The sequence below is a fragment of the Pogona vitticeps genome, chromosome 13 (assembly GCF_051106095.1).
Source record: "Pogona vitticeps strain Pit_001003342236 chromosome 13, PviZW2.1, whole genome shotgun sequence".
Lineage (NCBI taxonomy): Eukaryota > Metazoa > Chordata > Lepidosauria > Squamata > Agamidae > Pogona > Pogona vitticeps.
Genome location: NC_135795.1, coordinates 11,208,311 through 11,222,539, shown reverse-complemented (window position 1 = coordinate 11,222,539; position 14,229 = coordinate 11,208,311). Strand labels below are relative to the sequence as shown.

The following is a 14,229-nucleotide window of genomic DNA, read 5'->3' as shown; positions in this document are numbered from 1 at the left end:
AACGATCGAAGAAGAGGCATCGAGCTTCCACTCAGTCCGACTCTAGCGATCGCTCGGACTCGAAATCCTCTAAGCGTAAACGCTCTAAGAAGAAGCACCATTCTCATCGACGTCGTACCAAGCACCGACGTCGGTCCTCTTCTTCCCGTTCGGCGGATTCCGACCGCCCTAAGCGTCGTAAGCACCATCGACGTCGACGCGGCCGTTCGCGGTCTCCTCCTTCGTCGTCGACATCCGCCTCTCGAGACCGGTACCGCAAAAAGATCCGGTACATATATGTCTCTTCTTCTTCGGAGTCGACCCGACCTCGACGCCGACGCCGGGCCATTCGAGCCAAAGACCACCCTCTTCCGGTACCGGTTGCCCCTCCACCGCAACCGGCCCCTCCCACCTCGGCACCGACCGTGGTCCCCGTTCGACCCCCGACAACGCAGGTCGACGTCGAGAAGCCCCCTCCAAGGAAGAAGAGGGACGTCTTCTCCTCTGATCCAGATGAGGTGTCCACGGAGCGGTCTTCTGACTCCGATCAGGAGCCACCCCCACCCTTACCACCGCATGATTTACCTCCGGGTGATCTGGTGCTTTCCGATACTGGCGATACTCACGCTCCTTCTCCATCTGAGGATTTTTCTTCTTACTCTCAGATGATGTCCAGGCTTGCCAAGACGCTTAAATTGGACTTGAATCTCCCTTCCCCTCCGGGAGAGGACTTGTTCTTTGGAGACATAAAACGAGACAGTACCGCTCCCCCCAGTATAGCCTTTGTGCCTGTAGTTATGGAGGCCATCAAGGAATTCTGGGCTCAGCCTGCGGCTACACCTAATGTCCCTCGTCGCACAGAACACTTCTACAAGATTCATGGGGCCGATACTCATTTTCTGCTCAAGCATCCCATTCCAAACTCACTCATTGTTGAAACAAGCTGTTCAAGGCCTTCGGCCAAGGCTCATGTTACTCCAGTCGACAAGGAGGGTAAAAAGCTGGAACTCATCGGCAGGAAAATCTACTCCCTTGTCACCTTGCTACTTCGAGTCATAAATTATCAAACTGTTTTGGGAGCTTATCACAAACAATTGTGGCTCAAACTTTTGCCTGGGTTGAAAATGATACCTGAAGACACCAGGCAAGCTTTTCTTAACTCATATGAGGAAGCTCAGACGGTATCCAAGTATGAACGTCTTTCCATCAGACATGCAGCAGAAATCTCTGCCAGAGTCCTCATGTCTGCCATCTCTATCCGGCGCCATGCTTGGCTCCGTTCTGCGGACATAATGGAGGACGTCAAATCAAAAGTTGAAAGCCTCGCCTTCGACGCTACCGGGCTGTTCAACGAAAAGACCGACTCCCATTTGGAGGACCTTCATAAGGCTAAGAGAACTGCTAAGTCTTATTCTGTTCAGACTCAATCTAGACAGCGACGCCCTCAATGGCGTAAATCTTATGGACAGTATCAATCTTCCCAACAATACCGTCCTTACAAACACCTTCCTCAGCAGCGCTCTGGCCAGTCCTCTTCTTCTGTCCAGGGCTATCAGGGATACCGCCCTCGTCCGCCCCATCGCCGCCAACCTTTTAAGCCACCTGGCAGAAAACAAAAACAGTATCTTTGACTTTCGGCCCCCCATTTTCACCCACTCACCACCTACCACCCGCCTTCAACCGTTTCTTCACAACTGGTCTGTCATCACAAACGACACTTGGGCTCTAAAAATTATTCAGCACGGTTACCAGCTGGAGTTTATAAGATCTCCTCCGCTAGGTTTCATAACTCATTCTCCCTTCGACTCCTCGCTAGAGGAAGAAATATCATCTCTCTTAGAAAAAGAGGCCATCTCTACAGTACCACCTCACGACGTACAATGCGGGTTTTACTCCCGCTACTTCGCCGTCTCAAAAAGCGGAGGAGGCATAAGACCCATCCTCGATCTAAGACTCCTCAATACTTACCTGCGACCCAGACGGTTTCGGATGCTTACCTTAGAGTCCATCATGCACTTGCTGAAAAAGAGCAACTGGTTCGTCCTTATAGATCTAAAGGACGCATACTTTCACGTCACTATTCACCCCGACCACCGCAGGTTCCTTCGGTTCATCTTTCAGGACACGGTCTACGAATTCCAGGCCCTGCCATTCGGTCTGTCCACAGCTCCCCGGACCTTCACCAAGGTTATGGCTCCGGTGGCGGCTTACCTTCGTCTCAGGGGCATTCACGTTTACCCTTACCTGGACGATTGGCTCGTAGTCTCCACCTCGAGAAGGCAATCCCTGAAAGACACAAGATTCATTCTGTATCTTCTTTCCAATCTCGGTCTCACTGTCAACAATCAGAAATCCCGGCTCATTCCCTCCAAGACAGTTCAATACATAGGGGTCTGCTTGGACGCTGTAAAGGGTCGAGTCTTTCTTCCCCCGGAAAGAATACACAAGATTCGACGAGCCATCAGGAAATTTTTCCCCGGTGCTCGGGTGACAGCCCACCATGCCCAGCACCTCCTCGGCCTGATGTCTTCTACGACGCCGGCGCTAGCGCACGCTCGCCTCAAACTCCGGTCGCTCCAATCTTGGTTTCTCACCCTTTTCGACCCCATGAGCGACAGTCAAAGGAAACGACTTCGTGTCACCCCGGAGCTCACCAGACAACTCCAGTGGTGGATGTACACACCCCATCTCACGGTTGGCCGGCCCTTTCGTCCACTCCGTCTCACCGTTCAAGTTACAACGGACGCCAGTCCGTCCGGCTGGGGGGCGCACTGCGGGCGCCGCACCATTCACGCCCTCTGGACGCCTCAAGAAGCCATGTTCCACATCAATTACCTGGAACTGCTGGCGGTTATCAAGGCCTTCAAGTCCTTCCTCCCTCTCCTCCGCGGCCGCGGAGTTCAGCTAGTGACGGACAACACTACCACAATGCACTATGTCAACAAGCAGGGAGGAACCCGCTCTCATTCACTCCTGTATCTCTCCATCCTCCTTTGGGAATGGTGTTACCGTCATCATATCTACCCGGTGGCCATCCATGTAGCCACGGAGGACAACACACTTGCCGACACTCTGAGCAGGCTTCACTATCAGACTCACGAATGGGAGTTGAACCCTCTGGTCTTCCAGGACCTTTGCAACCAGTGGGGGACCCCAGTGCTGGACGTGTTCGCATCCCCTCACAACGCAAAATGCTCCCGCTATGCCTCCCGGGCAGGTCTCGGTCACCACTCGCTCGGCGACGCATTCATGATTCCATGGAACCAGGGTCTCTTGTACATGTTTCCACCGATCCCGTTAATACAGAGATCCTTGATCAAACTCCGACGCTCGATGACTCCGGCCATCTTCATCGCACCCTTTTGGCCTCGCCAAGTGTGGTTTCCCACTCTAGTCAGCATGGCTGTGGACTCAGTAACCCTTCCAATGTGGCCAGACCTACTGACCCAGGAAGCAGGCAAAGTCCTTCACCCCGACCTCGACACGCTCCATCTGACGGCGTGGAGGATCGTCCAGAAATTCAGGAGGTCTTGACCAATGCCATCAAACCCTCCACGTCTCGCTTGTATGCCTACAAATGGAACAGCTTTCTGAAATTTACCCAGCAGAGGGATCTCACCTCCTCACCTGTGTCTCTTTCCACACTTCTGCAGTATCTCCGTTACCTGTTTGATTTCCACCTGTCTATCTCTACTATCAAGGTGTACCTGGCTGCGGTTGTCTTCTTTCAGCCCAGAGCTTCTCCCTCATCCCGCTTTTTCTCCCATCCTACCGTCAGGATGTTTTTGAGGGGTCTCTCTAACCTCCGACCTCCCGTTCGTCCTCCACTCCCTCAGTGGTCCCTCCATTTGGTTCTGCATGCCCTATCCAGACCCCCATTTGAACCTATGGCTACCTGTGACCTCAAAATGCTCTCTTTAAAAACGCTATTCCTAGTGGCTATCACCTCTGCTCGTCGAGCTAGCGAGTTGGCAGCTCTCCGCCATGACCAACCTTTTCTTCAGTTCTTTAAGGACAAGGTTATGCTTTACCTGGACGTCTCCTTTCTTCCTAAGGTGGTCTCCGACTTCCACGTCAACCAGCCACTTATTCTGCCGACTTTGTTTCCGTCTCCGACGACTGATGTTGAACGCATGCTCCACATGCTCGATGTTCGACGGTCCTTAGCTTTTTACGTATCCAGGACCAAAGACTTTCGCCTGGCCAACAGACTCTTCCTTTGCCACTTTGGCCCTAAGAAGGGTTGCCCGGCCTCGCCGTCCACGCTCTCTCGGTGGCTCGTGTCTACCATCGCCCTTGCCTACGAGCTCAACCACAGAGATCCTCCACAGGGACTTAAAGCCCATTCCACCCGGGCTGTTGCCTCCTCCACTGCCTTACTTCGTGGCGTCGACCTGCCCGACATCTGCCGGTCCGCTACGTGGTCTAATGCCTCTACCTTCATAACCCACTACAGATTGGACGTGAGGGCAAAAGAGGAGACCAAATTCGGGAGGGCAGTGCTAGCATCGGCTCTTCAGTGACAGCCCACCATCCGGTTAGTAAGCGTGCTAATCACCCTTTGTGTGCATTCACAGAAGACCACGATGAAGAAAGAAAGGTTACTTACCTGTAACGATGGTTCTTCAAGTGGTCATTCTGTGAATTCACACAATCCCGCCCGGCCTCCCCTCTGTCTGTCTGTCACTGGCATCTCTCTGACTCGAGGGCCTATGGCGGACAAATGGAACTGAGGGACGGTTAGGCTGGGCGTGCGCAGTAGGGGTAGTCCTAAACATTGTTACTTTTCTCTTGCAGCTAGAAAACGTTCCGAGAGGCCCAACGCTGGCGCTGGTATTAACCCTTTGTGTGAATTCACAGAATGACCACTTGAAGAACCATCGTTACAGGTAAGTAACCTTTCTTTTTTTAAAAAAACATACCTTATACATGTTATAACACTGCTGTAACACTGAAGTATAAACTTTGTCCTGCAAAATACCCCAAAATCAAAGAATTAATTCACAAGTAATAGCAACAAAAGTATTTTGACTAACCTATACGTGACCATATATAAACTCTTGCGGAATTGGTTTATTTTTCAGAAGGCACATTTCCCTTTCGTAATTTTAAGAATGTGTCTATGTAAAATCGCACACTGTTTCTATATAAAATAATGATCAGCGTCCCCATTCAATACTACTGAAGAGTTATGTTGAAGAAGAACTAGCAGTAGGGCCTCCAAACTCTGTTGTCTGTTGCTGCCTAAACAAAAGGTTAGTCAAATACGGACAGAAAGAATCAAACAGTGGCTGAAATCCAGTACTGTAAAGTCACAGCATGTAAGTCTGATAACATCATACGCTGTATTTTAGTAATTAAATGTTTCGTATCCTGCCTCCCCCAAAGGTTCCTAGGTTCTCCTTTTCAGACATTTCAGACTTCCTGTCCCTGTCCACAGTCCCAAAAACATTCCCCAAGATCAAAGAGATCTTAAGAGAGACTAGGAACTTAGGGTGCTGGGGATGTGGGGGAGAGATAGGCAACTTTTAATTACCGAAATATGGCCATGGCGGATGATACCATCGGACTTCATCAATGTAATATTAGATTCATAGATTTCAGCCACACAACAAGCCCAGGTAAGGTTGCAAATCTGTAATCCTCTAAACACAATGGGGTTGATCTCTGAGCAGGCATGCATTGGGTTGTGCTATTATTTAAGCCAATTGTCACAACCATGCTATGTTGTTATCCATGGGATTAAAGTGTGGCCTAATTTCAGAGCTGGCTATACCAACTGTCCAAGCACAGAGGTTGCAAAAAAAGTAACTCCTTCAAGCAAATCAAACCTAGGGAGGCCATGATCTAAACGGCTCTTCTCTGCAAAGGCATGCAAACAAAACAGTGCTGGGACACAGAAGGTCCCAGTGCCAAGGAAACCTTTGGGGAGCTGGAGAAGTGCCAGACACAAGCATATAACAAAAGTCTGTTGTGATGACAGAGCTTGCTTTCACTTCCAGCAGGTTTTTTCTGTTGCAGTCAGATGTACTGAGGCCAGTTACAATACCTGTATCAAGTAAGACTCAACTAGACTATGGCCCTGGACAACTGGGATAGATGAGATGATGAGGCAAGGCTTGGAAAAGTTACATTTTAAGACTATAACTCTTGTAACCCCTCATTAAAATTACCAGTACCTAAATGAGGCTGCATTCGTTTTACCAAATCTGAAGATAAATCAGTAAATATTCTGAACATGATTTGGTAAGATGAATGATCAGATGACTTATGAAGTCACGTTAATGCCATCCTTAATTATCTAATTTGCAAACGATCTCAGAAACAATAGGTAATCCTTACCAGTAATTCTTCCTCTTGATATTCTACAACTGGTTTGCCATCTTTATGTTTTTCTATGATCGGATTCCGTACAACCTTGGAGGTGGGAGAAAATAAGTGTTATTTGTTCAAAATATTTGTTTGGGTGCTCTGTCCTCCTCCTCACGGTTCAAAATGATTAAGAATGCAACGGAAGACTCAAATACCACCACAGCTCCCTTAACGCATCAATATCACCTGACTTAAGAGGCTGAAAAGATAATTGGTACAACCAGGAAGTAGCAGGGATTTCCAGGGAAGGCTAGGAGCTAAAGAGCTCCCGCCACTCAGACGGACAGTACTGGGCTAGATGGACAAGAGGTCTGACTTAATACACAAAACTGAAAGTAAACTTTCCAGCAAGGCAATTATGTGTGTTTCCTTGGACATCCATCTGTGTTTGATGGCTTACGAATAGGAAGCATGCAGAGGACGAGGACCTGTGTCTCTGCACGGTGTTTTTCCAAGGCTTACTTTTCTGAAGCTGAAGTATTTGTTAAAGGGGGGAAACCCTGTACATTTTAGTCATCAGCTTGCTATCCAAGAATCCAGAACAGTTAAGATGCCCATCTTCATTTTTTAAAAAAACCCGCACGTGTATGATTTTTTAAAATTTGCGTTCTCCAACTACATTGGTTCACAATTTGTTTCAGAATCCAGTCTAATTTACTAATGGCACTCTAAAACTTCTACCGCACTAAGAGATGGTTATTTGAACCTGTCTTGCTTTCTGATCTGTCACTATTAATTACATGTACAGGATAATAAACAAACACGCAGGACCTTTATTTTATGTACCTATTTTTCAGTGGTGGTGATGCTTCAGTATGCCTTCTCTGAAAAGGTATCTTCAGTTCTCTCTCTTTAAAATCCATGTGTTTGAACATGTATTTCGTGTTTGTTTTTTAAATCTGGATTCAGCCTAATGTCGCTAATTTTGATATTTCATTGTTTTGAAACTGCAATATATTTTGTTTCTGTAATCCCAGTGATTATAAATATTTAGACAAGGACACCAACATTGTTTGCAATTTTCCCCTCCCAAACAATTAAGAAAATCTGACCTTGAAACTGACTATAACCTTTATGATACATGGCACAAATTTATTTCATATGTGAACAAACACAGAGATACAAATGAGCCACTGCAAATCCATGAAGGTCTATGGAAGAATTCTCTGAGGTTAAACTTAATGAACTAAATGTGCACTAACAACACTCTGTAAAGAGCTGTCAATTAAATAAATTATTCATTTAATGCAATGCCTTCAGCAGTATTATCTGGCAGGTTTCAGGGTATTCCTTACAATGAGAGGAACTGCTCTTGAGAACTGGGAGGAATTGAGTTGCTGGTACAGCGGTTTAGGACCTCGATACTTGGCGGAACGCTTACTCCCAACTAGTTCTACCCGTGTCAGCCTCGCAAGCCGGGAGGTGAGGCTGAGGAGCTTGATGCCAAGGGAGGCCCAGAAAGAAAGAACTAGAAACCGGGCCTTCTTGGCGGTGGCTCCTCGCCTCTGGAATAACCTGCCTCCGGAGATTCGTGCTGCACCCTCGCTGGGTACTTTTAAGAACCAACTAAAAACGTGGATGTATAGGCAGGCCTTCCCTTCCAGTTAATTCCTGTCCTCTTTCCTTTTTTTTCTCTTTATTTGATTTATTTTGTATTTTTCCCATCTTGCAGAATCATTTAATTAATTAATTGTTATATTTTTTTCTTGAACTTATTATGCTTTATGTTGTAAGCCGCCTAGAGTGGTCGAAATGACTAGATAGGCGGGGTATAAATACAATAAATAAATAAATAAATAAATAAATAAATAAATAAATAAATAAATAAATAAATAAATAAATAAATAAATAAATAAATAAATAAATAAATACACATGTGTTTATGTTGCCCTCGCTATTCTGAATCCTGTGCTCAGTATCTGGGCTCAATATTGCTTAAGGTAAGGGGGTGGTCAGATATAGACAGAATGCGTTTTCTGTTAAACGACAGGGTGGAGAAAGTAGCATGCTTCTTAGCACACATAAGTGAACATGCCAAAAATAGCACAATTTGAACCAGCACTTCCTCCTTGAGCCAGATTTAAGGATCTTCTGATGTAAATACTGGCCTAATTATTATTATTATAAGGTACATAGGATAGGGTGGAGAGTGTGTCTTGCAACATAAATAGTAAAACTACACTGAATCTGAACAAACTTTGATATTGTTCCAGAAAGTTGCAAGCAAGTTTTACTGAATGTAGTTTTTGACTAGGTGTTTTGTATATGCCAATAAAGGTTTTTGATTGATTGATTGGATAAATTATTCAAAGAACAGGTGAACAGACATCGTCAAATATATCTCACCAAATGTGTGTGAGCTAAGTGTCCGTTTAATCCATGTTTTTAACAATTTCAAGTCAATGGCTGAAACACAGTAGAGTATGCCCACTGAATCAATGGACTTACAGAGGAGTTGACTTGCCAAATCCCCACCTATTCAGTGGCCTGCTCTAGTTGTGACTCACTACTGAACTTCAGCCAGCAGGTATGATGGACACATTGAAATCCTTTCCCAGCATTCCATTCTGAAACAACACTGGATTTGATCAGAATCATTTCATATCAATCCTTGGAGAGGATAATGTGTGTTCTGATAATCATATTTTGGACACGGCAGGTCTAAATTATTCAAAGCCTAGGCTGGCCACAGGTCTCACTCGGTGGCCTCTTCCTTACGTAGCCATTTCATTGGGCTAGAGCAGAAGGAAAGAGGGGAATGGAAGAATTCCTCACTTTCCACTTTTGTGGAAAGGCCAACAAAACCACACCTTCGCTGTCTGAATGGTAACCTAGCGGAAGCCATTCCATCAAGATTACAAGGAAGAGGGAGATGACTGCCGAGAACCTAATTCCATCAGGATTTCCTGACCTTAAGAGACAGCTACCTAAATTGGTTCCACTCTAGAAGTTACAAGATGAGTAAATTTAAGATGTGGTGCCTGAGCTTGTTCTGGCCTGCTTCTCCTTATCTGTATCCTTTTCTTCTGTGACATGGCTTATTAACACAAGACTGAAGGCCCCGAGTGGCTCTTTAGCGTTTTCTTTTTGAACTGGTGTGTAAGCCACTCTGGCACTTGTGGCTAAAAAAGTCGAGTAGCATGCTTCAAATAAGTAATTTTTAAATACCGCCCCACCTTTTTGAGAATATTCCACACAGCTCTCAGAGATACAAAATAAATGTTTAACAAAACAGTTATCATGTATGTAAATACCATGACCATCCAGAAATTTTCTTCAGGTTCATCGAAGAACTGTCTATTCTTCTGGGTATGGAGCGATTTGGCAGGTTTTGTAGGGCTGAAAGTCCTAAAGTAGGGAAACATAGGAACGAACATGTTAACGTTTCCGTTGAATTATTACTTTGGACAGCAGCTTTCAATAACTGAATTTGGATTCATCTATTTCTTAAAACTCATAAGATGAATGGAAAGAGCAGTTCAATTAATCAGGCATCAGGCTGCATTTCTAGAAATGAATGTGAAAAGGGAAGATATGTTTTCTTATTTTTCATGAATAGGAAAAATGCCTCCTCTTAAAGGGTGCCTAATGTTTTGGGAGAGGGGAAAACATAAGAAATCAAAATAGAGTCATAGAATTGTGAAGCCGGGAGAGATTCCAAGGTTCATTAAGTCTAATCACTGCCAATGCAGGAAATCCACAACGTCCTTGACAGATGCCCCCCTCCAACTATTTCAAAACCTTCAGTGAAGAAAACTTCACCATCTTCTAATTGTCAAACAGATGTTGCTATCAGGAAAATCTTCCTATTTTGTTAAAATCTTCTTTTAATCTGAACCATTAGTTTGGGTTCCATCCTCCGAATGGGCAGAAAACAAGTCTGCTCCATCTTCTACGTGACAGCCCTTCAAATACTTGAAGGTGACTCTCCTTTCATCTTTCAGTCTTCTCTTCTCCAGGCTGAATGTACCAACTTTCTCAGCTGGTCTTCATAGGGTTTCGTATGCAGCTGTTTGCCATCTTGGTCATCCTGTTCTTGACAAGCGGTGGTTTGTCAATATCTTTTTAAAAATGAGATGACCAGAACTGGACACAGTTTTCCAGGTGAGGTCTGACCAAATCATAACAAGAGTGAAAACATTACTTGATTTGCACACTATGCATTTGTTGATGTAGCCTAACGATGTGTTAACTTCTCTTGTTGCTATATCACACTGCTGACTTGCGTTCTGCTTGTGGTTTATTAGGTCTCCAGATTATTTTCACTGGTAGTAGTACCAAAGTAGGTGTCACCCTTTTAACTTTTATATTTCTACATCTGATTTTTCCTACCTCATTGAAGAACGTCACATTTTCCATTGCTAAAACTTATTTTGACTCTTTTAGGTACAGTTCTCCAAGTTGCTTAAGGCCATCCTGAATCCTGATTCTATCTTCTGAAGTATTAGTTAACCTCCAAATTGTTGAATTTGATAAGCGTCCCTTGAACACCTTCACCTAAGTAATTTATAAGGATGCTGAAACACTTGGCTCAGGACAGAGCCTTGAGGGATCCCACTTGTCCCTTCTCTACAGGATTACAAGGAATCCTTGGTGCTCGCTGGTATAGCCTGTCAACCAACGGCAAGTCCACCTAATATTGTCTGATCCACATTTAACCAACAACAGCAAGATGGCCATTCTTCAAAACCATGCTGAAGTTCACAACACTCCTTTCATCTACCAAGCTTGTGATTCTTTTAAGAAAAGAGATCAAATTAGTACAGCACAACTTGTTTTCAGAAAACTGTGCTAAGTGTTTAGTAATCAGTGTCCTTTTTGAAGTAGTAAAAAGCTGGTTCATGATCTGTTCTGGAACATTTCCTGGTATCAATGCTTGCCTGGGTCCTTCCCACCCTTCAGGGACTGCACCTGTTCCCCAAGAATTCTTAAATATTATAAAGACTCTGCAGTTACACCTGCAAGTTCCTTTAGGAACCCTTGGATACAGCTCATCTGGCTCTGTAGATCTGAATTCAATTAAAGTACTGTATTTAGATTTACCACATTGTTACCCATCTTGGGCAGCAGCTCTTCGCAACCCCTTTTACTCTGCCTGCGCTAGGCTGAGTTCTGTCTTCCTTCTTGGGAGTAAGGGGTCAAGGCAAAGATTTGCCTTTTCTCTGCTGCCCATTATTATTTTCCCATCTTTTCCAAACAGCAGACCTCAAAAATTCTCATAAATAAATATCTCTGAAAATGAAGCAACTTTATTTGTACTTGCTACATTACTTTGAAACTTTGTTGCATCTCTCTTACAAAAAAAATGATGTGGCAACTTGTTATATTCAAGTTTCAATTAGGTTATCTGACTTGATGTAGCATCTTTAAAATCACCAGGAGAGTCCTTTCTCTGGGTCCCGCCACTCTCGTGGGTGGGTCTGGTAGAATAACAAGAGACGGGCCTTCTCTATCACTGCTCCCAGGCAATGGAACTCCCTCCCACTGGAGGCCAGGTTGGCCCCCTCTTTGCTATCCCTTCTGTAAGCAGGCAATGACCTTTCTTTTCAGGCAGGCCTTTTCTCATTAATGAGTCCACCCCCCACCCCCAGAAACAGGGTTGCTAAATATAGTTTATTTTATTTGTAAGCCTTCTTGGGTCCTCTTGAGGAGAAAGTCAGGGTACAGATGTTTTAAATAAATATCTGAACATGGTCAAAACAGACTTGTGTTTAGAATGTTGCACCAGTATTGGGAGGGGAGGGAAATAGATTTAGACCCCCTACTCCAGACCTGGGCAAAATGCAGCCCTCCAGATGTTGCTGAACTGCAACTCCCAGCAGTCCTAGCCCACACAGCCAATAGTGAGGAGTATTAAAATTTGCAGTTCAACAACATCTGGAGGGCTGCATTTTGCCCAGGTCTGCCCTACCCCATCATGAAGCTCACTGGGCAGCTTTGGGCCAGTTACGCTCTCAGCTTAAATTACTTCATGGGGTTTTTGTGAAAAGAAACTGGAGGATCAGATGAAGAATACTCTATGATATCCTATGAAGACTGAAGGAAAGCCTGGCTATAAATGTGGTTCCTTAAAGACAATTAAAATCTATACGATCAAGTGACTAAGATCAGAACAATGAAACGGGATGTGCAACCTGCTGGTAATGATTACCTTGTGAACTGCACTATGGCTTCACATAACCCAACACTTCTTATTTTTTCATTCTTTTCTATGTCATTGGGATAGTAAAAGAGAATCTTCTTTTCTTCCTGAAGTAAGAAAAGCAAACAACACTGAACAAAATTATGCACACAAACACACACACACAAAAACAGGTTAGAAATTCTGTTAACTAAAAATGTAAGCAGCATATTCTACCTTGCTGGCTTTCTGTTGCACACTTAGTTGTGCCTTGACTGGAAACTGACCAAGCAATAAATGTAGCCACTATTTGGGATAGGTACCCCTTACCCCTAAGGTCTTTCCTAGTCACCCATCACTGTTCACTGTTCCCATCCTCCCCTTTAGACAACGTTCTGACTAAGGTGAGCTTTGCTCATCATAAATTATACACTAATGCCAATGTCTGAAACTGATGTTGCTCCACGCTGCTTTTTTGCACCTCCTCCGATTGCATTACTTAAGTCTATGTGTTCTATTTATTTTATTTATTTATTTATTGTATTTATACCCCGCCTATCTAGTCATTTCGACCACTCTAGGCGGCTTACAACATAAGGATAACAATTAGGATAAGAATTAATTAATTAAATGATTCTATAAGATAGGAAAAATAAAAATAAATCAAATAAAGAGGGGGGAAAAAAGGAAAGAGGACAGGAATTAACTGGAAGGGAAGGCCTGTCTATACATCCATGTTTTTAGTTGGTTCTTAAAAGTACCCAGCGAGGGTGCAGCGCCATCAACTGCATCCTATCAGTAAAACCTTGATAGTGATGAAGGTAAATGTAGCAGGCCATGGAGCTGGTCTGTTTTAACAATAAATCCCCTGCTATAGACAGGTAGCACACACAAAACTATCCTGTTATTTTTTAAGAAACTGAGCCCTCCCCGCTTTTTCCTTTCCTCCCCCAAACCCGTTTCTCTGCCCACCCCCACCCCCTCCTCCAGGGCCTGCCCAGGCTTTACCTCCCCTTCCTTGGGGCCCAGCCGTGGGTTGTAAATGAAGAAGCTGAGCAAGGCCGGAGCCAGCATCTTCTCTTGCCCGCTTCCCCCTGTGAAGGCTCCTGCGGTGCCAGGGGCTGCCGCCATGCTGAGGCTGACGGGTGCGCGCCTCAGGCAGGCTGCTTCGGCTGCCGCAGCGGAGCATGAGGAGCGGGAGGGACAGGCTGGCTGCGGAAGAGCTCCCTGGGCAGCCGCACCGAGCGAGAGACCAGGCCTCGGCCCTTCCTTCTTTGCTTCCTTCCCCTCCCTCCGAAGCCTACCGAGGAATACCAGGCGGCGTCTCTCCCCTCCTTTCCCCGCCTCCTCCACCCCGGAAGAGGAGCCGCGCCGGCAGCTCAGGCCTACTTGTATGAGGCGCTGGCGGCGGCCTCGGGCTCCCCTTTTCTCCTCAGGAGCCTGGCTTGAAGGTGGGGGGGAGAGGGCCTCGGGCTCCCCTTTTCTCCTCAGGAGCCTGGCTTGAGGGTGGGGGGGAGAGGGTCTCGGGCTCCCCTTTTCTCCTCAGGAGCCTGGCTTGAGGGGGGGCGAGGGCCTCGGACTCCCCTTTTCTCCTAAGGAGCCTGGCTTGGGGGGAAAGAGGGCCTCGGGCTCCCCTTTTCTCCTCAGGAGCCTGGCTTGAGGGGGGGGAGAGGGCCTCGGGCTCCCCTTTTCTCCTCAGGAGCCTGGCTTGGGGGGGGGAAGAGGGCCTCGGGCTCCCCTTTTCTCCTCAGGAGCCT

The 14,229-nt window shown here is 45.8% G+C and overlaps 1 protein-coding gene across 1 annotated transcript in view; it reads right to left on the bottom strand.

The window, feature by feature from the left end:
- The window catches only part of CCZ1 (CCZ1 vacuolar protein trafficking and biogenesis associated), a 29,136-nt gene extending 15,382 nt beyond the window's left edge, over nt 1-13,754 (bottom strand). Inside the window, exons 1-5 of the mRNA XM_020799565.3 lie at nt 13,481-13,754; nt 12,503-12,600; nt 9,606-9,699; nt 6,322-6,396; nt 4,902-4,949 (exon numbers count right to left, since the gene is read on the bottom strand). Of these exons, the coding sequence (XP_020655224.2) occupies nt 4,902-4,949; nt 6,322-6,396; nt 9,606-9,699; nt 12,503-12,600; nt 13,481-13,603 (438 nt within the window). The 5' untranslated portion in view covers nt 13,604-13,754. The remainder of the gene's footprint in view (nt 1-4,901; nt 4,950-6,321; nt 6,397-9,605; nt 9,700-12,502; nt 12,601-13,480) is intronic.
- Between the last annotated feature and the right edge of the window lie 475 nt (nt 13,755-14,229).